At 43.0% G+C, this 27,175-nt stretch overlaps 1 protein-coding gene across 1 annotated transcript in view; it reads left to right on the top strand.

The window, feature by feature from the left end:
• Positions 1–11,016: 11,016 nt before the first annotated feature.
• Positions 11,017–27,175, top strand: part of SDC2 (syndecan 2) — a 111,895-nt gene continuing 95,736 nt past the window's right edge. Inside the window, exon 1 of the mRNA XM_036830286.1 lies at positions 11,017–11,569. Within this exon, the coding sequence (XP_036686181.1) occupies positions 11,510–11,569 (60 nt within the window). The 5' untranslated portion in view covers positions 11,017–11,509. The remainder of the gene's footprint in view (positions 11,570–27,175) is intronic.

Genomic DNA, 27,175 nt, shown 5'->3' with positions numbered 1-27,175 from the left:
AAGTTTTCAACTATATCTCTTCAAGTATTTTCTCAGTCCCTTTTTTTTCCTCTTCTTCTTCTGTGACTCCTATAATTTGAATGTTGGTGCATTTAATGCTGTCCCAGAGGTCTCTGAGTTGTCCTCAATTCTTTTCATTCTTTTTTCTTTATTTTGCTGTGTGGTAGTTATTTCCACCATTTTATCTTCCAGGTCACTTATCCATTCTCTCTCAGTTATTCTGTTATTGATTCCTTCTAGAAAATTTTTAATTTCATTTATTGTGTTGTTCATCATTGTTTGTTTGCTCTTTAGTTCTTCTAGGTCCTTGTTATACGTTTCTTGTATTTTTTCCATTCTATTTCCAAGATTTTGGATCATTTTTACTGTTATTACCCTGAATTCTTTTTCAGGTAGACTGCCTATTTCATCTTCATTTGTTTGGTCTGGTGGGTTTTTACCTTGCCTTTTCATCTGCTGTGTATTTCTCTGTCTTCTCATTTTGCTTAACTTACTGTGTTTTGGGTCTCCATTTCGCAGGCTGCAGGTTCGCAGTTCCCATTGTTTTTGGTGTCTGCTCCCAGTGGGTAAGTTTGTTTCAGTGGGTTGTGTAGGCTTCCTGGTGTAGGGGACTGGTGCCTGTGTTCTGGTGGGTGGGGCTGGATCTTGTCCTTCTGGTGGGCAGGGCCAGGTCCAGTGGTGTGTTTTCGGGTGTCTGAGAACTTAGTATGACTTTAGGCAGCCTCTCTGCTAATAGATGGGGTTGTGTTCCTGTCTTGCTAGTTGTTTGGCATGTGACATCCAGCACTGGTGCTTGCTAGCCATTGGGTGGAGCTGGGTCTTAGTGTTCAGATGGAGATCTCTGGGAGAGCTCTCGCTGATTGATATCATGTGGGGCCAGGAGGTCTCTGGTGATCCAATGTCCTGGACTCGGCTCTCCCACCTCGGAGGCTCAGGCCCGACAGCTAGCTGGAGTACCAAGACCCTGCCAGCCACATTGCTCCAAAGAAAAGGATGAGAAAGAAAAGAAAAAAACGAATGGATAGAATCCCAAAGCAAATGGGAAAAGCAAAACTAAACCAACAAAATCACACAAAGAAACATACACATACACACTCACAAAAACAGAAAAAAGGATTAAATAAAATAAATAAATAAAAGAATAAAAAATTAAAAATTAAAAAAAGGAAGCGAGCAACCAAACCAATAAGCAAATTCAGCAATGATAACAAGCACTAAAAACTAAACTAAGATAAACATAAAACCAGAAACAAATCAGACACAGAAAGTAAACCCCAAGTCTACAGTTGCTCCCACAGTCCACCGCATCAATTTTGGGAACATTCGTTGTCTATTCAGGTATTTCACAGATGCAGCATTTATCGAGTTGATTGTGTGGATTTAATCTGCTCCTCCTGAGGCTACACGGAGAAATTTCCCTTTCTCTTCTTTTTTCGCACAGCTCCTGGGGTTCAGCTTTGGTTTTGGTGCTGTCTCTGCATGTAGGCCACCCTCAGGCATCTGTTCCCACCCAGACAGGAGGGGGTTAAAGCAGTGGCTGATTAGGGCTCTCTTGCTCACTCAGGCCAGGGGGAGGGAAGGGTAAGTAGTCATAATTGGAATGTGGGCGAGCCTATGACGTCAGAGGCAGCATGATATTGCAACAGCCTGAGGTGCGCTGTGTGTTCTCCAGGGGATGTTGTCCCTGGATCACGGGACCCTGGCAGTGGCGGGCTGCACAGGCTCCAGGTGGGGGTGTGGGTAGTGACCTGTGCTCACACACAGGATTCTTGGTGGCAGCGGCAACAGCCTTAGCGGTTCATGCCTGTCTCTGCTGTCCAAGCTGATAGCCGTGGCTCACACCCATCTCTGGAGTTCACTTAGGCAGTGCTCTGCCTTCTGTGGGCACACGGAGCAGGAATCCCCTCTACTTGTGCACCCGGAAAAAATGGCCTCTCCGGCAGGTCCAGACGTTTTCCCCCACTCCCTCCCAGCTAGTTGTGGCACACTAGCCCCCTTCAGTCTGTGTTCACGCAGCCAACCCCAGTCCTTTCCCTGGGGTCTGACCTCTGAAGCCCAAGCCTCAGCTCCCAGCCCCCGCCCGCCCCGAAGGGTGAGCAGACAAGCGTCTCAGGCTGGTGAGTGGTGGTCGGCACCGATCCTTTGTGCGGGAATCTCTCCACTTTGCCCTCTGCACTCCTGTTGCTGTGCTCCCCTCCATGGCTCTGAAGCTTCCCCCCCATCCACCCCCTGTCCCCACCAGTGAAGGGGCTTCCTAATGTGTGGAAACTTTTCCTCCTTTACAGCTCCCTCCCAGAGGTGCAGGTCACGTCCCTATTTTTTGTCCCTGTTTTTTCTTTTTTCTTTTGCTCTACCTAGGTACGTGGGGATTTTCCTGCCTTTTAGGAAGTCTGAGGTCTTCTGCCAGCGTTTAGTAGGTGTTCTGTAAGAGTTGTTCCACATGTAGAAGCATTTTTGATGTATTTATGCGGAGAAAGGTGATCTCCAAGTCTTACTCCTCTGCCGTCTTGAACGTCCCTCTAAAATGGTTTATTTTGTTGTCTAAAATATTCTTCGAACTTATATGGATGAAGAAATACCCAAAGATATCCAAAAAAAGTGTGGAAAAGAAAAGAAAACAATGTGATGTTAGGGAGAGTAGCAATAATGGTTTTGGAAATTTCAGAAGGTACTATATCTTCAAGGTAATTAAATGAGTATGGTATGACATAGAAACAGACAAACAGATCAGTGGATAGAATAGAGAATTGGAAATAGATTGTAGTATATATAAAAATATATGTGGGCTTCCCTGGTGGCGCTGTGGTTGAGAATCTGCCTGCCAATGCAGGGGACACGGGTTTGAGCCCTGGTCTGGGAAGATCCCACATGCCGCGGAGCAACTGGGCCCGTGAGCCACAATCACTGAGCCTGCGCGTCTGGAGCCTGTGCTCCGCAACAAGAGAGGCCGCGACAGTGAGAGGCCCGCGCACCGCGATGAAGAGTGGCCCCCGCTTGCCACAACTAGAGAAAGCCCTCGCACAGAAACGAAGACCCAACACAGCCATAAATAAATAAATAAAAAAAAAAAAAAAAAAAAAAATATATATGTAAGATGGATGAATACCATAGTTTTTGATGGATGTATTTATAGCAATCATGCAAGAGCTCTTATAAGAAAAAGGCATGTTACCATGTAGAAAATGGGAAAAGGATATCAACAGATAATTCACAAAAGACCAATTCCAAATATAACAAATACATAAAAAGATGCTCTAATACACTAGTACTCATGAAAATGCACGTAACACTAGCAATGAGCTGTCACTTCATACTCATCAAACGGCTGAAAAGACAGCTAACATCTATTGCGGGCTGTGACATAGAGAAAGGAAAAGGATGATCTCAGGCATCACTGGTGGAAGTGTGAAAACTTTTTGTTGTTGTGAAACTGTCAAACAACATCTCATAAAATTAAAAGTATTTACACTTTCCAACCCAACAATCCCACTCTTGGGAATCTAGCCTTCAGAAAGAAAATCACCATGAATTAAGGAAATATATAGAAGGTATTTCCTGTAAGATTGTTTGTAGGAAACAACTGGAAACAGAATGAATGCCTATTATAAGGGAAATGGCTGAATCGAGTAGGAAATACCCACACCAAAGGGAAATATGCAACCATTAAAAAAAAAATGCATGAAAGTTCTGTCAAGTGACTTGAAGGAATTTCTACAAGATGAAAAAGTGTTTAATGGATACTATTTTGTAAAACAGTAAGAACAAAATAAACACAAAAATCTCATGTGTGTGTCATGTATGTGTGTGTGTATCCATACAGGGTTACATGAGAAGGGAGGGAAAGGGAGACATTCAGACTGGGCTGTTCACATAGGTCATCTTGGGGTGTTGGCGTGTGGTGAGTTGGCAAGCATGAAGAGCTGCTTTTACAACGCAACCCTGGAGTGAAATCTGCAGAGAACTTCCCTTCCTTTGCTGCATGAATCACTAACAGCTACAAGAAAAAAGAGGAAAAATTAGACATATTCAGTTTTGACTTTATGGTAGATTGTATTTTTTTCCTTCCCAGAAGCATTTTCCTTATTTCTATCTGAATTCAAAAGAGTGAGATTGTTTTGTTTGTTTTAACAATTCAATTCTCTTTACTTCTATTTCAGAATTTGCAACTTTAGATTTTTATACTCTTTCCCTAGGTTTTCATTCAGGTTTAAACTTGTTATGGTGCCCATTTTTTTAAAGGTAGATTGATGGGTACTCTTGTTTCCTATGTCCTTACTGATGCTATTCAGTTTTTTTTTGTACTTTTAGCCACAACAGAACATGTTTCTATGAGCAAATTTTATTAATACTCAAATATTCTATCCTAGGTTATAATTAATAGGTGAGAATTGTCTTTTAAAAATTTTTCTTTTTTCCTATTTCTTTCTTTATTTTCTTTATTTGTTTTTGGCTGCGTTGGCTCTTCGTTGCGGCACATGGGCTTTCTCTAGTTGCGGCGAGCGGGGGCTACTCTTCGTTTGGGTGCGCAGGCTTCTCATTGCGGTGGCCTCTCTTGTTGTGGAGCACAGGCTCTAAGCGCACGGGCTTCAGTAGTTGCTGCACACGGGCTCCGTAGTTGTGGCTTGTGGGCTCTAGAGCGCAAGCTCAGTAGTTGTGGTGCACGGGCTTAGTGGCTCCATGGTATATGGGATCTTTCCGGACCAGGAAACAAACCCATGTCCCCTGCATTGGCAGGTGGATTCTTAACCACTGCGCCACCAGGGAAGCCCCGAGAATTAATTGTCTTAAAGGTCTCTTACTCAGTTGAGGTGGATCAGGAAAGGTTACCTGGAGGAGGTGTGTGATACATAATAGGCATTCAAATGTTTGCCAGTGAGGACACTTCTAAACTGACACTGAAGGGGCAAGTAGGAATTAGCCAGAAAATTGGGAGAACAGATAGGTTATTCCAGGCAGAGGAAATACTAATAATGACAACTGGCATTTATTGAGACAACCCGCATTTATTGGAAATTCACTATGTACAAAGTAACTCGATAACCTCTTTGATGCATTAGCTCACAGATGCTACACATTAACCCTATATTTCCAATCTACAGATGAGGAAACTGAGGCTTAGATTCAGTGGCCTGCTCGGGTGTCAAGGCCTCTTAAAACACAGTAAGGGGACTTCCCTGGTGGCGCAGTGGTTAAGAATCTGCCTGCCAATGCAGGGGACACGGGTTCGAGCCCTGGTCCAGGAAGATCCCACATGCCGCAGAGCAACTAAGCCCGTGTGCCACAACTACTGAGCCTGTGCGCCTAGAGCCCGTGCTCCACAACAAGGGAAGCCACCGCCATGAGAACAACGAAGAGTAGCCCCCGCTCGCCGTGACTAAAGCCTGAGTGCAGCAACGAAGACCCAACGCAGCCAAAAATAAATAAATGAATAAATAATACGAAACACACACACACACACACACACACACACACACACACACACAGAGTAAGGGGTGGAATTGGGATTCAAACTCCAGTCTGTCTGTCGCCAAAGCCTGAGCTATTACCCACTATAGTGTACAGCCTCCCCTAACTGCTGGTGTAATAGGCTGCATTCTGTCTCCTGAATGTATTGGGTTACTTAACAACTCACCCAGGCATGACCATACTACCTTCTTCACATGTCACTACCTGAAAGAATTTTGTAACATTTAACACCTGGATGTTTGTGCACCTTGCCTTCTGGATCTTTTAGAAAAATGTTCAGTGAAGCAATTTCCAGCATTAACCTGCAGGTGGTCCCAGTATTAATACTATTCTATTCAGAGAAGTATCTATGTATTCTATTCTGCTTCTAGAAATTTTAAGATACCTAACTCTACTGAGTGGGGAAAATATTTTCCCTAAGGTAATTCAATAATTTAAACACATTATTTCCTAATTTTTTTCTGAAAATCTAAATAGTTTTTATAGTAGATTGTCTTCATTAACTGTTCTTTACTCATATATGTGTATAAAGCACGAAATGAGAAGGATTCTATTCTATTCCAAGTGAAGGTAAGGTAGTCAAAACTGCTTCATTTTCAGCTCTGTCTTTGGGATCGCTTGTTTACCAGGAACAGAAATCCTCTTAAACTAGCTAAAGAAAAAATGAGGAATTTACCTTAAGATACCAGAGTATCTCATAGATCCTGAAGGAATCAAGTTGATTTGGATCTCCAAAGATGCTAGGAAAGGAACTGGGAAAAAAAACAGGAACCTACATTATTCTGGAGTCAAGTGTTCTCTATTTCTGATTCTCTCTGTTCACCTGTTTTATTCTTTCTACTGCAGATCAGCCACTTCTATTTCAGCACACACGGACCCCCTACCGGTTTTGGATGACTCCCAGGTCAATGTACAATTGAGTTAGACTCTGAGTTCCCTGGTTTAAATGATCTGAAGGTCCGCTGGCCCACTAATAAATTGCTTCCCCCCACATCCAGCCCTGGTCTGAATAATTGTGAGTAAGGAAGTGTGGGACCATTTAGTATATAGTATGTAGGGCTCCCCACCAGGGCCTTGGAGAGGATGGATCTCTAAGAATAGTAAAGGGGGTAGGGCTTGCTGCCATTAAAGTAATAGTCTACAGACAGTAGTCACAAGAGGAGTAACATTTTACATAAAATCAGCCAAGATTAGATATTCCTGTCCAGCTGGACATATACAAATGCAATGCAAATAATTTCAAGATGCCTTCATGGAACCTTTCTAAATTCACATATCCAAGTATGGCTCTTAGGAAAATGTTGTTTAATGTCCAAGAACGATGTATTCCATAAATAATGCTTTCTTTCAATTTTCATAGGATGAAGTTTGACTTGGACCTTAATCACAGACCTGTGACGAGGAAAACTCTTAGTGTAAAATGTATTAACTCTAATACATTTCAAGAAAATTCATGTTCCTACCCCATGGGTACCTGGCATGTGCCAGGTGATCCATGTATGTTTATCAAATGAGTGAATGTCAAGTTTTGCCAGTCTTTCAAGAACCATGCCACTCTGTTAGGGAAACTGATAAGAGTGTTTTGCCTCCTGCTTTATTCAGGGGACAATTTATGTATTATACAATTTTGACTTTCCTGCCTGTGTCCTGCTGCCCAAAATGTGACAATTTTGTTCAACATTAGCACCGAATCAAATTATAAGACTCAAACCAGCCAACTTCCTTGGCAAAGGGTTGACAGAGGTGAATGGAGAGAACAGTAGAAAGACTGAGGCTAAGAATAGATTTTTTGGATTGCTGGTAGATTTTTATCATGGTCTCTGCTCACTTGCCATTATTAGCATGGGTAATTCATAGCTGGCTAGCTGGATTTCCTCTTAGTCTCAGGTTCTATCATAATTCGAGTGAATTTAATCAGGACTGATGCTAATAAATGGATTTCTAGCCTGGACCCCTGGGAACTTTCCAGGGGATGGTGAGTGGAAGAACAACCAAGAACAACCAAGTGGCATCTTTGTCCCTCTGCAGTTTCCTGCTGTGACAGATCACTCTGGAACACACACCTGCTTGTCCACAGTTATAATATGCTATCCTTAGATACCATAATGATAGAAGCCAATGTGTCAGCTTGGGTTTAAAAATATGTCTCTAGTAGCTTTCCTTTTTATTATTTCATGTTGTCTGGTTGTCATTATTTCTTATTTTTTACATTTCTGCATCTTAGTCTCTATATTCTGTCCATTTGTTATATTTTCTTCTAAGATTCTTGAGGAAGGGTGTTTATTTTTTAGCAATCAGTGACACTATTTGGGAAGTGATGAGTTTTGCTGTTGAATTTGCTGTGCCCCTCAAAGCACAGTCCTCAAGTGAAGGACTTGAAAACATATATTAGAGAGGAGCCTCTGGCTCTAGTCACAAGCTACACTTAGTGTATTAGATACACTCCGTGAAATTCTACTGAATTTTAGTCTTCATCAGTTTAAAAAAAATTCCAGTTAGCAAAACACGCAAATAGGTAACTATAGACCGAATGTCTGTGTCCCCCCCAAAGTACATATGTTGAAACCCTAATCTCCAAGGTGATGGTATTTGGTGGTGGGGCCTTTTGGGAGGTGTTTACGTCATGAGCGCATAGCCATCATGGATAGGACTTGCACCCTTACAGGAGGCTCCAGAGAACTCTCTCACCTCTTTTACCACATGAGGACACAATGAAAAGACAGCTGTCTATGATGAACCAAGAAGCCTGCTCTCACCAGACACTGAATCTACCAGTGCCTTGGTCTTAGACTTCCCAGCCTCCAGAACTGTGAGAAATAAATTTTTGTTGTTTATAAGTCACCCAGTCCATGATATTTTTCTTATAGCAGCCCAAACAGACTAAGACACAGACTTGTGACTTGAGGAAAACTCTTAGTGTAAAATGTATTAACTTCATGATTTCCAAGTTTAGCATGCTTCTAACACCGGGGGACAAGGCCCACTCCCACTCAGCATGGGTAACTTTTTTGTAGCCAGCTCTTGTGTAAGTGCTTTCACTGTTCGTGATTTTTACACAGTCAGATTATCCTTTGGCCACAACTGTTCATGCATTTGAGCACAAGATCTTGAATATTTATTTGTTATCATATATCTGATATTCTGTGACTCTCAAACTAGTACCATCGCCTTATTACATAAACTCTCAATGCTACATGACCATCGATAAAAAATACCCAGTCACTGAGAGTCTCATAAACACCAAGAGCCTTGGGGTATGTCTTCAGGTGCACAGCTACATTCCTTCGACAGATGCATCTGCTAATTCATTTTTATCACTGCCTGCCCAAGCTGAATCAGAGAGCAGCCACCGTGTTTCTTGTCAGGTGGATGCCCCAATAAACAGCAATAGCTGTGAAAGTCAGTGGAGAAGTGCATTTTCCCCTTTCACTGGAATTCTAATTTATTTGATGGGTTCTTAACTGCTGGGGAGAAAAGGGGTATGACCTTGCCCAAAGCCTGGAGAGCGGACTAGGTCTCTTTTGGGAGTAGAGGTGACATTTTATGGCTTTGTGCATTTCTCTCTCATTGTTCATTGTCCTTTGGAAAACTCCTTTCAGAAGTCTCCCCATCTCAAGACATTCTTCAACCCACAAATAAATTCTACCGAACCCACAGGATCCGAAACCCATAGACCCGGGTTCAGTTTCCCTCCTTAGAAGCTGCTGACTTAGCGTGTGTAGCTGGACCCTTTTCTGCAGCAGGGGCTAAGATTACTTTCATCCAAGTTACAGGATGACAGTGGCCCCTAGTTTGGCAGCCCTGCAGAAGTAGGGACGGCCACGTTCAGCTGTGTTCAACCCACAAAGAAGCTATCTTAAAAATATAGTCGTAGTTCATTCTTCCAAAAACCAAGCCAGACCCACATTGACCCATCCAGGTGCCAGCTCAGTTTCTGTGGAATCAGAAACATGCTGATGTTACAACGCCCAGTCTCCTGATCTTTTTCTTCTTTTCCTTCTTTTTTGCCTACTCTTCCATTTTTCCAAATTACCTCTTGGCTGCCAGTGACTTAGGTTTGCCTGTTGGGAGCCTGGTAGTTGGGACTTAAAACCAAAGCGGCAGACGTCTCAGAGGTTGTATTCTCTAAAGTTCTCTCCAGTTCTCTAAATTTCTTTCTCTGGTATTTCTTACATGAAAGGTTACTAAGACATTGTAATTCTCCTTAGAATATGACTGTATTTTATTCTAAGTTCAAAAAATCTCGAGGTCTTGTATCTATATATCTACATCTATGTTTCTTAAAGACTCATAACTCTTATGCAGTATAGATTGAGTTTTAGATGAAAGTTTATCCAAGAAATATTTATTGTGTATCTTTATGCAGTCGGAATGAGAATACAGTGGTGAACAAGACAGAAAGATCCCTGGTTTCCTAGAGCGGGCATTCTAGGAGCAGAATGGTTCCATAGAATTATCTACTTCAGAAGTCAGAGGGAAAAATCGTGCTAGAAACTGGAAGGGAGTATGCATTTGCCATATTCTGTAGTGTACTGTAGACACAGAACTGAAAAAAAAGATTTCACAGCAAAATATTTCAGGTCGATTACTTCCATTCAGGAAATACATGCTCATTATTTTCTTCAAACTAGAAATTACTTTATCCCTTTTTTCTTTGAAGTTCTATTAAATCTGTTATTATTCAGGATCTCTATCCAATTTCTCATCAAAATGTCCTATTTGTAGCTTCCAAACGTTAACACCTCTATGCTGAAATGGAGCCTTTAAAATGCGTTAGGGGCTTAAACTGTGTGTGAGGCAAAAATGGTATTTAAGCCCTTAATGAAATTATGAGCTATGGAAAGTGTTGCATTTTGGGTTTATGGGAGTCTTCTTTCACTTCCTTTTTTGGGGGGGGGGTGGGGTTAGGGAGGGTGGGAAATACTCAATACACGTTTGCTATGTTTATTACCTTCTCTTTTAAAATACAATTTTCATGAACTAGCCATTTTATGAACACTTCACATTGCTTGAAGGCATCTGTAAACTTCGTGTGTGTGTTTTTCCAACTCTCAAAGCAGTTTCTTCGTACTGGTCTAATTCTCACAGGCAGAAAAGCTAAATATGTCTCTCGTCGCTTCACCGATCTTTCTCCAGAAAAGTGAAAGTGAAGAGAAAAGAAAATAGAGAAAAAAGGAGCACGGAGGAGGAGAGAGAAAAAGGGGGGAGAGAGTGGGGGTGGAGGGGTAAGGGAGTCAGAAAATGAAGGAATACTAGAGCCCTGGAGCACAGACTGCGGACGCGCAGACCCAGAGCAGCCACAGCGCGGAGCTGCTGGTGGCCACTGGCCCCCGGAGCTGCCAATCCGGGCGTAATCCTGTAGGAATTTCTCCCGGGTTTAGCTGGGAGTCACACTGCCGCCTCCCCTCCTCGAGACGCCCGGAGAAGCCCGGAGAAGCGGGCTCCGGAGGGAGGGTGGGAGCGGGAGGAGAAGAGGAGGAGGAGGAAGGGAGGAGGAGGAGGAGGAGGACCCTGGGAGGGAGGGGGCGGCGCGGGAGGAGGAGGGGCGCAGCCGCCGAGCCACTAGCTCCGCTCCGACGCGCTTCTCTCCAGATACTCCGGGAGCTCCAGCCGCGCGAATCAGGCGCTCCCACCGCTCTGTACCCAAACTTCAGCTGCAGCTACATTCCAAGCCACCTAATTTATTCCTCAAAAATCAGAAACGGAGCCGCGACACGGGGAAGGAGTCCGCGGAGGAGTAAAATAACAGCAGGGCAAGAAGAGCTCCAGAGAGCTGCCTCACCGGCGCAACAGCTAGGCATCGGTTGTGTAGGAACCAACAAGTGAGAAGGCGCCGCGTTCCCGGGGCGCAGCCGCGGGCGGCGGGAGCAGGCGCAGCAGGAGGAAGCGAGAGCCCGGAGCCCGAGCTCCCGAGCCCGAGCCGCGGTCGCTGCGGCTGCTCTGCTCCGGTCCTTCTGCGCAGGCTGCGCCGGGCGCTGGGCGAGAGACTTCGTTTTTCCCTCGTTGCAAAGCGGCGGCTGGGAGCAGCCGGTCCCCGGGGAATATGCGGCGCGCTTGGATCCTGCTCACCTTGGGCTTGGTGGCCTGCGTGTCGGCGGAGTCGGTAAGTGGGCCAGGCGGGGGACGCGCGCGCCGTTTAGGGTGCAGAGACCAAGCAGAGTCCGCAGAGCCCGCGGGGAATCGGGGAGCGCCACCTGGGGGAGGCCCCCCACTCCCAGACGTGCCCCTCGGCCCCCGGGGATCTGCTGGGACAAATGAGCTCGCTCCTCCACTCCTCTCCCCCTTCGCTTCCCGCAGAAAAGCGCCGCTCGCTGGAGTTGTCCCGAGGTCCCCCGGGATGAGGGCAAGAGTATTGCAGGTTTGTCGAACCGCAGAGGCCCCTGAAGTCACTCCCAACTTCTTCGCAGTCGGAGGGTCTTGCTGCGTGGCCGGGAAGGACCGATGGGGAAGGGTGGCCGGAGAGAGGAAGCCCGGATAGGGCTGCGAGGGAACTGGTCCCCTCCGCGCGCTCCCCGAGACCCGGAGACGCCCTGGAAACTTTGGGGTCCCTTCTCCTGCACACCATACCCCCCCAACCCCCACGCCAGCTTTCCTACTCGATTGAATGCAGGTTCTGGGGAGATGGGGCTCAGCTTTAAGAAACCCGCGAGTGTCCAGAGAGGAAAGTTTGCAAAAAGTTCTTTTGTTTGATGTTCCTCTGGCTGGGGCGAGGGAGCAGACACTACGTGGAAACGCTACCGGCGGAGGCGCAGTCCTCGGTCCCGCGGTGGATGAGCGGAACGCGCCCGAAAATGCCGGGGTGCGGGCCGCTGGACTCCCCGGTGGTGCGGCGACCCGTGCTTCCTGCGGGGCGGGGGGCAGCTCGCGGGCCCTTAGGGACAGGAGGGCATTTCAGTATGGATTGCACTCGAGTGCAGCAGCGGGCGAGGCGGGGTACTGTGCCACTGCGATCGGCCTCGGGTCGATCGGCCTCGGGTCGCCCGGCCGCTCGGAGACCGAGGCTTCCATCCCGCCATGCTTGCCCTCGTGGGACCCGGCGGGAGTACCCCGAGGCCCGGAGGAGTCTCTTCTCCGGCGGGGCCGGCTGCGGGCACCCAGCCTCCCTCCCCGGCCTCGGCCGTGGGAACTTGGTTTCTCCTCCTCTGGGTCGCGTTTCGGGGGGTTGGAGCTTGTTTCCTTAAGACGCCCAATGAGCGCCCTCTAAAGAGAACTGCCTCCTGGGCTTTCACTTGTGCTTGGCGGCCCCTACCTGGGCGCCCTGAGCTTTGTCCGCGATCCCGTCTGCAGCCTCAGTGCGGTCCGGGGCCTCGGGTAGGGAGTGCGGCTGTTTCTGTCCCTTCCAGTTCCCCGTATCTCCTCCCTTTGCCACCGAATAACTTGTCCATTTCTAATAAACTGAACCGCCTCTTCGAAGACAAATAATGTCATCTTTAGAGGTGGTTTTGTGAGTTTTTCCCCCTTGCCTTTGGCGTGTTATTTCTCCCTTCTCCCCCCACCCCAGCCCCCTTTTTTGAGTTGATGCGATTTAGGATTGGGAAACCTCTTTGGCACTGAGCAGCAGATGGGCATTTTTCATCGGTGTGGGAGCCTCTGTGTGTGCTAGCAGGTGCCCAAACGTTAGGCGAGATTGGAGAGCAAGTAGGATTGTAAACTGAACACAGTAGATGAGAATTTGGGTGCTCCGGCTGTTGACTAGAACTCCGAAACTTACCAGCATTTCTCTTTGGCAAATGATCGTTTTATCCCTTGGGATTGGTAATCTCCCAGCCAGTTATGAACTTCGGCTCTTTGCACACCGAAAGGGAGAGATTCTCTGTTTATTTCAGAAAAACATTATTGCTCATCTTGTTGCAAAACAGGGCAAAGGGAGAACTCCATCTAAAGATTTTCAGGAGAAGCCTGCCTGCCTAAAAAACTGTATAGGGTTAAGGAGGTCCCTTTTTTGCTGAGTCCTGTTCATCAATTTGCTAGAAAGTGTTGATGTTTGGGGATTCTAGAGGAATAATGTCTCCTTGGAGTTTTGCATAAATCTGACAGTGCTTTTTTTTTAACATCTTTATTGGAGTATAATTGCTTTACAATGTTGTGTTAGTTTCTGCTGTATAACAAAGTGAATCAGCCATATGTATACATATATCCCCATATCCCCTCCCTCCTGCGCCTCTCTGCCACCCTCCCTATCCCACCCCTCTACGTGGTCAAAAAGCACCGAGCTGATCTCCCTCTGACAGTGGTTTTTTTTTTTTTTTTTTTTTAATTTATGGTTGTGTTGGGTCTTCCTTTCTGTGCGAGGGCTTTCTCTAGTTGCGGCAAGCGGGGGCCACTCTTCATCGCGGTGCGCAGGCCTCTCACTATCGCGGCCTCTCTTGTTGCGGAGCACAGGCTCCAGACGCGCAGGCTCAGTAATTATGGCTCACGGGCCCAGTTGCTCTGCGGTATGTGGGATCTTCCCAGACCAGGGCTCGAACCCGTGTCCCCTGCATTGGCAAGCAGACTCTCAACCACTGCGCCACCAGGGAAGCCCTGACAGTGCTTCTTAAGGAAGTTTTTTGGCTGAACTATGCCTGTCTTCTCTGGTGACACCTCTACCCCCAGCTCTGTGCCTTTGGGGTTCTAATATTTCTCATTTCCAACCAGAATTGGATGCTTTCCAAGTGAGCTGTTTCACTGTGGTAGATACTGTTTTCAGTAATTGGAATATCATTCAAAAGGGTGATTAGATATTTTTAAAATGTCAACTTGAAGACTGTAGCAGAGAGTCTTTGTTAGGCAGTGAGTCAATTTTTCTCAATAGAAGCTTTTTCAAGGCCCAGGACAGCCAATAGTCCATTTCAATTACTTTTCAGCCTCTGTTTCACATGTAGCAGCATAAATGTATGCGAAGTTGAAAGACTTCAGTTTTCAACATTTAGTCATCAGAGTACATTATTTCCAGTACTTCGAATTTTAATTGGAAAACTGCAACTGTTTTCTGGGAGTTAGAAGTAGTGATCATCTGAGCTTAAAGCCTCTCATTTTTAAAAGGAAAAACATCCGCAGTTAGTGCATTCTTGAGTTTTATACTAAGTTCAAGGGGGGGTGGGAAGAGGTTCTCAGCAGCCAAGGCTCAAAGCTGTCTGTGGAAAGGAACTGGTGGCCCTGCCTTTCTGGACGCTGGAGGCAGCAGGGCGAGCCTGGTTATGGCGATGCATTTGTACCTCCCACCGGCATGCGAGAGGAAAGACTGACAGAGTGTGGCAGTAGTGATATGCTGCTGCTTTTCTATCAATTTTTTACATGACTGTTTATCTTCAGAAATAATACATTGCAGACTGCCATAAACACGTAATTTGAACTGGAAGTATGTTTAAGAAAAGGAAGCGTTTTGAACTAGTGGAATTTTTTGCACATGCTTAGATGTGTGTAAATTAAAAGAAACTGTCAAGTCATTTGGACCCATGCATTACGTCTCAGTGTATTATGAAAGGCAGGCATTGGAAAGCTTGCATTTCAAGGAAAAATTAAATTGGAACCATATAACCTTTTGCAGTTCTTTAAAAAAATACATTTTGGCTGCTCTAGTAATGTAGCAAATCATACTTGCTAGGGAATCTTAGAGAAATAAGGGCTCTTTCTCTGTTAGTTGGATATTAGCAGTAGGTAGATGTCACTTGAGAAGGAAAGATCTTATTAAGATCAGGCTTGTGGAAGATGGGCATCCAGAGGAATTTGAGTATACCCTCCAACTCCTGCTTCTGGGACCTGGAACGTATAATTTTGATGGTGCTTGCCATTTGAGGGACTGTGGAATATGATTACACACAAGGCACCTTGAATAATCATTAGTTTGGAAAGGATTTCAAAAGATCATCTAGTTTTTTTTCCTGGGTAGAACTAGTTCTCAAGTCTCCTAGAAGCCGCCAGAGACCTGACTGGCCAGCTTCAGGGGGCCCGGAGTCTCCTCAGGTTGGCAAAGCCTGAGGCTGACCAAGCCACACAGAGCCCGGCCAGCTCTGTCATTCAGATTTACGGGGAGTCCGGTGGCTTAACGCCACAGGGCTATCGGCATGTCAGCTGGCAGTGATCTTAGGTCATGTGAGGAATGTCATCTGAGTTTAGATTCTCATGAGATTGTCTCTCCTCGTTTGCCAAAAATCAAACCAAAAGATCTTGCCCATCGTTTTCTTCTTCCCAAGACAGAAGACCTGCTGTTCATGCCACTGTCGAAGGTACATTCCAGTATTTCAAAACCACCTAATTCTTTCATGCACCAGAAGCCAAAATAAAGTTTTAGAGAAAAGCAAGAAGTAATGAAGAAGAGCTTTCGCTGAAAACAAGCTACTCTTTTTTAGTCACCTCTGCCAGTACCATCATCTTAATTCTAGATTTGAATCGGATTTGAATCTTGAAGTCAGGTCCTTGACCCGTTCATCTTTGTTGACTTTCGTGACCAGTTGGCCACTATATGCACCTACATGTTGTTCATTCCATGATATTTCTTCAGCATCTATTGTACTAAGTGCTCAGGATAAAGGCGTAATCAAACCAGGCAGCCAGGAAGTGTTCCCCTTCAGGTTTCTCTTTGTTGGCACCTTGCCAGCATGTGCCCCATGTCAACAGCCTTGCCATTGCCCTTCCTGGCCCAGATGCTCACCTGCTGTTTGATTTACCCTGTACCACTTGGATTGTGTTTCCTTGTTATCATGGTGTGGAGTCTAAATACCTCTGCCAGATTTATATGATGCTCCAGAATATTGCTCCTTCCTAGTTAGTCCCACCCCCCTGCCCCCATCCCTCTCCATCATGTCTCCCCGCCCTCGCCCACTCATCTCACTTCTGTGAACGCTCCCTGGACATAGCCACCTCTTCAGTGTTTCTCCTTTTAAATTCTGTTGATTCAAATCCAAGCTCCAGACAGCCTTTCATGACTGATCTAGCCATTGTTTTTCTCTTTCTGTAAATAGTAAGGCAGACTGACAATCAGAATCACTGTAAGTATGTAAAAATAGAGATTTCAGGGCCTTCTAACAATCAGAAGCCTAAAGGGGGTGGGGCGATCTGTATTTTTATAAAGCATCTCAGATGATGCTAATGAATTAGCCACATTTGGGAACCACTGGTCTAGTCACACACGTTACCCCTTCTACGTGCTATTTTGTGTTAGTCCTGGGGCTCCCAGGGGTAAGAAGCTTTGTGACCCTGAGGGACCAGCGTAGAGATAAAGGGTTTGTGTGGGGGAGATGTTGGTACTTTGCCGCTTACTCCGTGTTAGGACTTGGACAAGATACTGACACTTTGAGTCACTTAAAAAAATACATATGTGTGTGTGCCTATAAATTGCACCTGAGAATGCCTTTATAACAGGATTGTTGTGAGGATAAAATGAGGGAGCATGGGAGTGGTACCTGAGGCACAGAAAATAAGTGTGTTTTTTTTTTCCTTCTTCTTTCTTGGGCTGTTTTCTTGACTATGAAATGAGAGAGCCATGTATGATATTCTTGAGGCCCCTTAGCCCTCTGATGTTTTGGAGATTGGCACTATCTGAGGGGAAGGTCCTTGTTTCCATACCTTTGACCCCTGCGGTAAACACCTGTTGATGCTCCGTACTTAAGGGCAGGTGCCCATGGCTGGGGCAGTCAGGGTCAGTTGGTCCTGCTGAAGTTCCCCTTCGCTCTGGCCGCTGAAGACAGTGTGGTCTGGGGTCAGCTGAATCTACCAGCCTGGGGGTGGACCTGGGTTAGTTTGCAAGTTTTGACTCTCGACCTCAGTTTCATCAACACTGTGGTGTTGAAGAATAAAAAGACAAATCCAGTGCCTCCCATCAGTGTACATTCCTGCTCCCTCCCGTGTCCATGTCCTTTGGCTGAGTTGAGATTCTAGCAGGTCGGAAGGAGAGAGTTACAGCGGCATCGCATGCTTAAGTGCCACTGGGTGTCTAGAATGAGGTGGCACGGGAGGTCGGGGAATGTTGGGGAGCTTTGAGTAGCAATAGGGAGGATTTTTATTTTTTAAGAGTAGAAATGCATGGAAGAATTTCTTCTCTTAGCAATTTGAGATGTGGGTCCTACTATTAAAAATCTCCATTGCATTTTGATGAGTCTGTGTCTAGGGCAACATTAGTTTTAGCAATAAGGCTAGAGGGGTGATTGCCTCTGAGTAGGAAAGGACACTGTTGAAATAGACTGTGTACATCTGTTTTTCTTGGGTATCTCAAAGAATTGGTGGGACTAGGAGAAGGGGAGAAGCCTCAAAGAATTGGTGGGACTAGGAGAAAGTCATTGGAGATTTCCCATTTGAATCAGCAGTGAGGCCAACTGGTACCCCAGTCGGTGATGTGACAGTCAGGTCATGGTGTTGGACTCCACGCTATAGAAAAATATTATTAAAGACAAGATATGTTTTCACATTTGTCTCCTCTGTTGTTGAATCTGTTCTGTGAAAAATGTCACAAAGATGAAGTAAAATGTGTCCTTTACAAAGCATTTTGATGTTTTCTTATCTTTATACAGGTATATTAAATACAAATAGTACAGATGTTTAAGGAATATGTACAATTAATAGAGTTTAGTCTCACGGTAAGAATGACACATGGAGTAAGATATCCAAATATTAAAGGAAAATTATTTTTTTAAAGTTCTTATCAAAAAAAGAGTAAGAGTTAAATATGTATTTTTGTACAATGTATTGTTAAATATAAAGACAGTGAAAATAAATGTACAGTATTGAAGGCAAAAGAGAGGCTTTGCACACATGTAATTAACAATCTTAATCCCTGTGGGACCTCAGCTTTCCCATCTATAAAATGATAAAATGAACTAGAAGAACTTTCTGTCTTTAATATTTATTTTTTTCTATATGCTTCAGGGTATGATTGGAGCAATGTTAAGATTAACCTAATCAATAAGTAATTATTAAGCTCCTGCCAAATACTTACTATTTTATTACTGGAGCAAGGAATTTATTCACATTACAGAAATGTAATGCTGCTGGTAAAATGCTGGTGGTAATCAGTTAACTTAAGCTAACTATTCATCATGTACTGGGATTATATACATTGCTCTGAATATTCATGATCTAATATCTAGTGTTTTCCCATATATTTTCTGATATAAGCCAATGTAGCAGCAAGAGCAGTTGATGTGATGGAACTCACTTTCATTCTAGAAAGAAGACAACATGACTTGTTGATGTAATCTGGAGGACTTTTGAAGCATAAGCCACTGAGGGTCTCAGGCTTCTCATTTGGTTTCTGGCCTTGACCTTCATTTCCAGAGAGAGGCCTTTAACTGCCTTCCCTTTGGTTCCTTTCTATAGCACCGGAGCCCAGCGTCAGTGCTGTAGAGACCATAGCAAGAGTCTAAATGAGCAGGCAGTATGGTACAGTGGCTCAGAGCCTGGGCACTGGAGTTAAGACTTGCCTGGGTTAGAATCCACTTACTGTGTAAACTTGGGCAAGTTTCTAAACCTCTCTGTGCTCAGTTTTCTCATCTGTAAAATGGAATATCGTCAAATAGATTCCTAGGATTACGTGGGACAGAACACACTGGAGCTTTTAACACAGTGGCATCTTCACACTCTGTGTCACATGTTAGTTACTGATATTCTGTTTTCTGCTTCCCTAAAGAGTGGCGGCTTGACACTCTATGGGCTCATCTGATAAGCTCCAGCCCAGAGGGTGGCCCGGAAACTACATGATTGAGCCTGCGTTTTCATAGCTGGGGTTCTTTCCCTGACTTGGGGAGGCCTAGCTCTACCTCGAGATATTGGGGACATTTTTGTATAGCTATACTGGGAGATACTGTGGGCTTGGTTCCAGACCACCACAAAAAAGCAAAGATTGCAATAAAGCGAATATCACAATAAAGCGAGGCACGTGAGTTTTTTGGTTTCCCAGTGCATATAAAAGTATGTTTATACTATACTGTATTCTGTTAAGTGTAGTGTGTTGTGTCTAAAAAAATCAATGTACGTTATCATAATTAAAAAATATTTTATTGCTAAAAATGCTAACCATCATCTGAGCCTTCAGCGAATTGTGATCGTTTTGCAGGCAGAGGGTCCTGTCTGGATGTTGGTGGCTGCTGACTGATCAGGGTGGTGGTTACTGAAGGCTCTGGTGGCTGTGGGAATTTCTTAAAATAAAACAACAGTGAAGTTTGCCGCATAGGTTGACTCTTCCTTTCACGATTTCTCTGTAGTATTTGGTGCTGTATGATAATTTTACCCACAGTAGAACTTCTTTCAAAACTGGAGTCAATCCTGTCATACTCTGGTGCTGCCGTATCAACTTGGTTTATGTCATATTCTAAATCCTTTGTTGTCATTTCAACGATCTTCACCAGGAGTAGATTCTATCTCAAGAAACCACTTTCTTTGCTCATCCATAAGAAGCAGCAACTCCTCATCCATTCACGTTTTATCATGAAAGTGCAGCAATTCATTCATATCGTCAGGTTCCACTTCTAATTCTAGTTCTCTTGCTATTTTCACCACATCTGCAATTACTTCCTCCACTGAAGTCTTGAACCCCTCAAAGTCATCCCCTCAAAGGGTTGGAATCAACTTCTTCAAACTCCTGTGAGTGTTGACATTTTAACAAATGTTCTTAATGGCATCTAGAATGGTGAATCCATTCCAGAAGGTTTTCAATTTGCTTTGTCCAGATACGTCAGAGGAATCACTGTCTATGGCCCTACAAAATGTGTTTTTTAAATAGTAAGACGTGAAAGTTGAAATGATCCATGGGCTGCAAAATGGATGTTGTGCTTGTAGGCATGAAAACAACATTACTCTCTTTGTACGTCTTCATCAGAGCTCTTGGGTGACCAGGTGCATTGTCAATGAACAGTAATATTTTGAAAGGAATCTTTTTTTTCTGAGCAGTAGGTCTCAACAGTGGGCTTAAGATTAAGTAAACCATGTTGTGAACCGATGTGCTGTCATCCAGGATTTGTTATTCCATTTACAGCGCACAGGCAGAGTAGATTTAACATAATTCTTAAGGGCCTTAGGATTTTCTGAATGGTAGATGAGCACTGGCTTCAGCTTTAAGTCACCAGCTGCATTAACCCCTAACAAGGGAGTCAGCCTATCCTTTGAAGCTTTGAAACCAGGCATTGACTTCTCCTCTGTAGCTATGAGAGTCCCAGATGGCATCTTCTTCCAATAGAAGGCTGTTTCATCTACATGGAAAATCTGTTGCTTAGTGTAGCCACCTTCATGAATTATCTTAGGTAGATCTTCTGGATAACTTGCTGCAGCTTCTACATCAGCACTTGCTGCTTCACCTTGTACTTCTACATTACGGAGATGGCTTCTTTTCTTAAACCTCATGAACCAACCTCTGCTAGCTTCAAACTTTTCTTCTGCGGCTTCCTCACCTTTTTCAGCCTTCATAGACTTGAAGAGAGTCAGGACCTTGCTCTGGATTAAGCTTTGGCTTAAGGGAATGTTGTGTCTGGTTTGATCTTCTAACCACACCATTAAACTTTCTCCGTATCAGCAATAAGGCTGTTTTGCTTTGTTATCATTTGTGTGTTCACCTGAGTAGCACTTTCATTTCCTTTAAGAACTTTTCCTTTGCTTTTACAACTTGGCTAACTGTTTGGCACAAGAGGCCTAGCTTTCGGCCTCTCTCGGCTTTTGAGATGCCTTCCTCACTAAGCTTAATAATGTCTAGCCTTTGATTTAAAGTGAGAGACTCTTTCTTTCACTTGAACGTGTAGAGGCCACTGTAGGGTTATTAATTGGCCTAATTTCTGTATTGTTATATCTTAGGGAATAGGGGGGCCCGAGGAGAGGGAGAGAGATGGGGAACTGCTCCGTGGAGCAGTCAGAATACATCCAACAGTTATTAAGTTTGTTTTATATGGCCGAGGTTTGTCCCCAAAACAATTACAACAGTAACATCAAAGATCACTGATCACAGATCACCATAACAAATATAATAGTAATGAAAAAGTTTGAATATTGTGAGAATTACCAAAATGTGACACAGAGACACGAAGTGAGCAAAAGCTGGTGGAAAACTGGCGCCGATAGACTTGCGAGACACAGGGTTGCTGCAAACCTTTTAATTTTTAAAAAATGCTATATCTTTGAAGCACAATAAAACAAAGTATGCCTGTACTCACCCTTTTCTCTAAATGTGGGTGATGTGAGAGAATATGTCATCGATTATTTCTGGCCCATGAAAAGTTTCTCCAGTAATTTTATCTCTACAAATCTCTCCAAAGGAAATAATCGTAGCTGGGTAAATGTATTTATTGAAGCCTTACTTATAATAGTTAAAAAAATGGCAACAACCTACGTGTATAATACTAGAGGAATGGTTAAATAAAAGATTCTAAATTATACATTAAATATCATATAACCATTAAAAATGTATTGGAAGAATGTTTATAACTTGGAAACTGTTTTTATAATAGAAAAAAAGATATAAAACTATGTATAGACAACATTGTAAATCAACTGTACTTTAATAAAAAAACTATGTATAGTAAAACCCTGGTTATATTGAATAAATTTAAATATATCTACACATATATGTATATACTATGTATTTATGTATCCACAAACCTGTGCATTGATGAAATTGCATAGAACTAAATACACACAGATGCAAACACAAATGAGTACAGGTAAAACTGGGGAAATCTGAATAAGATTGGTCAATTGTATCAATGTCAGTATCCTTGTTTTGATATTTATAAAATGTTACCATTGGGGTAAACTGGGTAAAGGGTACAAGAGAAGTCTCCGTGTTATTTCTTACAACTGCATGTGAATCTACAATTATCTCAACAAAAAATTCCATTAAAAAAAATGGCACCAGGGGACTTCCCTAGCAGTCCAGTGGTTGAGACTTTGCCTTCCAATGCAGGGGGTGCGGGTTCGATCCCTGGTCAGGGAGCTAAGATCCTACATGCCTCAGGGCTAAAAAAGCCAAAACATAAAACAGAAACAATATTGTAACAAAAATTCAATAAAGGCTTTTAAAAAAATGGTCCACATCAAAAAAAACCTTAAAATAATGGCACCAGACCTAGATGGTTTTACAAATAAGTTTTGCTGATCCTTCAAGGAACAGATACTTGTTCCAAAGCTTAGAGAATGACAGAAGATTTCAGGAGGTTGTCATTATTCTGTGTCAAAACCAGACAAGGAAAGCACAAGAAAACAAATCTTTAGACCAGTTTCACTTGTGATCATAGATGCCAAAATTTTATTTTATTCATTTATTTTTTAAACATCTTTATTGGAGTATAATTGCTTTACAATGATGTGTTAGTTTCTGCTTTATAACAAAGTGAATCAGCTATACATATACATATATCCCCATATCTCCTCCCCCTTGCATCTCCCTCCCACCCTCCCTATCCCACAATTTTAAGTAGAATGTTATCAAACCGAGTACAGCAGCTTATTAAAAGAATAATGATGAGTTCAAGTAGGGTTTATCCAAGGAATGCTTCAGCATCAGAAAGCAATGCAGTTATTAACAGTTTAAGGGAGATAACAGTATGGTTATCTCAACAGATTCAGAAAAGCATCTGATAAAAATTTACAAAAATGTTAATATAAAGGTCTAATATCTGGTTAACTGAAGGCTTACTGTATTAGGGTTAGTACATCTGTGCTGAAGACTCAATACATTTGACATGTTTAGGAACCAAAAAGCCACTGTGTACTGAGTTGTTAGGCAACAGTCTCTGCATGGATGACAGGTGTGTGACAGTGCAGTAAATTATGGGTCATAACATATATAGATCCTAATTCACATGAAGTCGTAGTTCTAGCATTGTCAGGTTTCACTTGTGTGCCCTCCCAAGTTAAGATAACACAGGAGATGATATTGAAGGGTATGATGATGAGTCAGGTACGCTGTAGTTCAGTTTCTGGTATTACCACCTAAAAGCCACATGACCTTGGGCAAGTTTCTTATAATCTCTGAGCTCGTTTTTCTCAGTGTAAAATTGGGAATTATAATATTTTGCTTTTGGGTTAATTTTGAAGATTAGCCTCAATAATGACTGAAAACTTCTAACAAAAAACCTGACCCAAAGTAGGTGTTATAAACTCATTTGATCCTCTTTCCTTTCAGCTTTAAGTTTCGTGATTCCGGAGTATATTATATATGCACAAATATGTATGCATGTTTCTTGTTTCTTGCTTGCATTCTGACCCTTGGCACCAAGGGACATATATTTTCACACATTTATGACCAGTTTATTTTTCACCAAGCAGGGTGTGATGCTGAATTACATTTTTTCTTTCCTGCATCATCCGTTTCCTGGATTACATTCAAGTAAAGCTCAAAATAGACTTGCATACGGGTTGGAAATTTAGTTGAGATTTGAAAAATCTAACATAGTACTTGGGATTATAATTGTAAAATGCTTAAAGGAGGTCTTATAAACACTGATTTATCTGTTAGGTTTACTAATGAATTAAAATCTTAACTTCATTTATGTCTCACCTCTGAACTCATTTAGATAAGAGTGCAGAGTATTTTGGTTTGAGTATTTTGTTTATTTTTGAGTTGATTAGATTTTGTAATTGTCCTGATTAGTTATTGGATGAAGTTTTATATTTGGTAAGTCAGTTAATAGTTAACTCATGTTACTGCACATCAACCAAGGGCAAAGCTCTTGCTTTTCTTGCAGGTTAAAAAGAAATGACATGGTACCTACCTTCAAGCAACTATTATCTACCTTTTGATTGTTTAGGGTAATTGCACCTGGGTTGAGCCCATATTTAACATATGCATTCTTTGTAAACTATGGATCAGTTTGTTTTTGTCTGAACCTAGTTAGACGTATCCAGCAATCAAAACTGCATAAGAACTACAGTTGAGAAGGATAAGAAGAACCCCTTGTAGAAGAGAAGTTACTGCTTTCCTAGAAAAAAGCCTTCCCTGAAGTGGCACAGTGTGTTAGAGAGAAACCAGAATTAGACACTGGATTTTCATACTTTTTAGTTTTCCCCCATCTGCTCTGCAAGCAAAGACTTCCGAATATTAAAATGTACAAAAGATACAAAGAGCAAGAAATTGTTTAGAACCTGAATAGGCTATTGATATTTATATCAGGGGAGAAAGAAATCTTAACATTTCATCCAGTTTAATTCTCCATACTTTATAAGCTTTGGACTCTTAAAGGGGAGAGCTAGACCTTATACTATGTGTTCAGTTGATCAAATAGTCTTAGCTGATGAATGAAAGAGGTATACAAGTGTTGGGATGATTTTCACTGTGTTCTTTTGGATTCTGCCTTTTCAGTATGTAACAATGGGTTTTGGAGCTAGAATTGACTTGTCCAAGATCACATAGTTAGTTAGTGGTAGAGTTATAAGTTGGGCCCAGGCTATCTGATTTGTTGCTGTTTTCTTCTTACCATAACACATTCCCTTTTTGGCTCCTTCCTCTCCCTTATTCCCTACACTAATGATTAGCACCTAATACACTTACTTCTGCCACATGTTTGATAAATACATGAAATTCCAAGTGGAACATACATTATATGTTATATACTCTGCATCAGTGTGTTTTGTGCAAAATGAATATTTAAAGTGATGTTGAGATAATTTCAGAATTTCCAGCAAAAAATGTGCTCCTGCTAACTTCTTTATTGTCTGTGAACCTTTTGGCTGATTAGGGGAGGAGGGCTGAGAGCACTAAGGTCTGGAAGACCCAGAGAGAGAGAGACTGAAGTCAAGTTGATTTGTAAATCTTGGGAAGATTGTGGAGACTTGCAGGCAGAAAAAGGAGATAAAAACTTCATGGAGATAAGAATCAAAACTGGAAGCAAAATCCTCATGAATTACTACCACATTTTATGTAGGTAGCAAACTGCTGTTGTAGGTTGAGGGGAGAAGAACATTCTTTGGATATTTATACTAAAATTATGTCAGAGCCTTCAGGGAAAAATGTCTGTGGAACTGAGGGCCCAGGTAGAAGCACTTTTTGCCAGCACTGGATGATCTTCTAACATTTTTCTCTTGAGTACTGATGTTGTAAATCTTAGTGTAATAACATGAATATATTTGAGTCCTAGTTTTTCAGAAAATAAGTCTGTGGGATGATATTTTTAAGAATTGAATTTTGTTAAAAGACAATAACATGAGAGATTACTACAGTGATCTCCTACTGTGTGCTTAGAACTATGGTAGGCATTTCCCATTTATTGCCTATAATTGTCTCACAACTGCTAGGCGGTATTACTTGCCCTGGCTGTATTTTAGGTGACAGAGCAGAAGTCAGATCCTCAGTTTTTCTAGCTTTAAATAGCCCTGCCTTGATACTGTAATCTTTCAACAGAGCAGTGAGAGTGTTTAAATGTATAATCACTTTTTAAAGCAGTCTGATGGGTGCAGCCCCCGTTAGTGATGGGTCAGACCCTTCATTTGCATTGTTGGGCTAATATTCTAGGTCACCCATTTCCTGATTTCTTTACCAACATTTAGCACCTTACCTCAAAGGCTTCTCTCCACAAGCTTCTGTCTGTGGAGAGAATGGGGGAACTGAGTGTAGAATGAATAGGAATCTCTTTAAATACCAGATCTGCTGGTGTCTGGCTGTAGGGCTTTCAGCAGGTTACTTAGTCTCTCTGGGCCTCAGTTTTCTCATCTGCGAAAAGAAGGTGAGTGACAGTAGCCTCTCATGGAGATGCGTGTGTTCCTGCACGTCAAGCATTTAGGAGAGTGCCTGGTGTAGAATAGCCGCTAGCCTCCTGTTGATGCTAATTGAAATGGATGGCTCATTAGGTGTGCTGATCAAAGAAGAAAGCATCCTCTTTTGAGGTTTTGAAACTGAGACAGAGAAGAATGATGGTGCCACTGACCAGATGGGAAAGACAAAAGGAGAGGCTGAATTTTTTTCTTTTCTTTTTTTTTTTTTTTTTTTTATGGCTCTTGTTTTTTTTTTGGTGCAAAGAGGTGGTGTTTTGCCTCTTCAGCTCTTGTTCTCATCTGGAGAGGGAAGAGCAGGTTCTAGGTCAGTGGTTCTCAGCTTTTCCTGCACATTAAACTCATTCAGGGAGCTTTTCAAAGCTCTCTGTGCCTGGGCCCCACCCAGAACCAATTAAATCAGAATCTCTGGGGATGGGGCCCAGCCAGCTGGAAAGCTCCCCAGGTGATTCTAACTTCTAGAAGATTTGAGAAGAGAACTGTTCTGGATGCTTTTGTGGTCTCCTCCAGCTCCGAAGGAAGTCAGGCACGCAAGATTTTGTCTTCTTAAACCATGCTCTCCACTGCCTGTGACCCAGCCACGTGGAATACGGTGGCTTCCCAGGACAGTTCTGCTGCCTGGCACAGGCTAAGCTGTGTAGAATTGGGAAGTGCTCGCTCCGTCTGAGCTTTTCCTCTTCTACCCTTCTCTTCAACACCTCTTTCTCTTGGGTTATACTCTTCTGATAATTATGTCGGTGGATTAGGATGCCATTTGAGAGCTCTTTGGACAGAAGATTATACATGTATGAATGAAATTTATCTAAGGATGTCTTTAAAAATTTGCAATATTTCCCTTGCCTTTTGAAAACTCTCCTTGGTGGAACAAAGGATGCCTGTCCTCTTGGCCTGGTTGCAGAAAAGCATGTTTGGTCAGCTTATTAGATTTGCCTGAGTTCATGCTTTGAGCAGAGAGATGGTGTGTTTTACTGACTGAAAATGTATTCTAGGGCTTGTCTGAATGTACTGGTCATGTATAAGCCGAGCACACGTGTCTTAATGATGG

Source organism: Balaenoptera musculus, chromosome 17 (assembly GCF_009873245.2).
Source record: "Balaenoptera musculus isolate JJ_BM4_2016_0621 chromosome 17, mBalMus1.pri.v3, whole genome shotgun sequence".
Taxonomy (NCBI): Eukaryota; Metazoa; Chordata; class Mammalia; order Artiodactyla; family Balaenopteridae; genus Balaenoptera; species Balaenoptera musculus.
The sequence above is the reverse complement of the archived record's forward strand: the minus strand, read 5'-3'. Positions and strand labels throughout refer to the sequence as shown.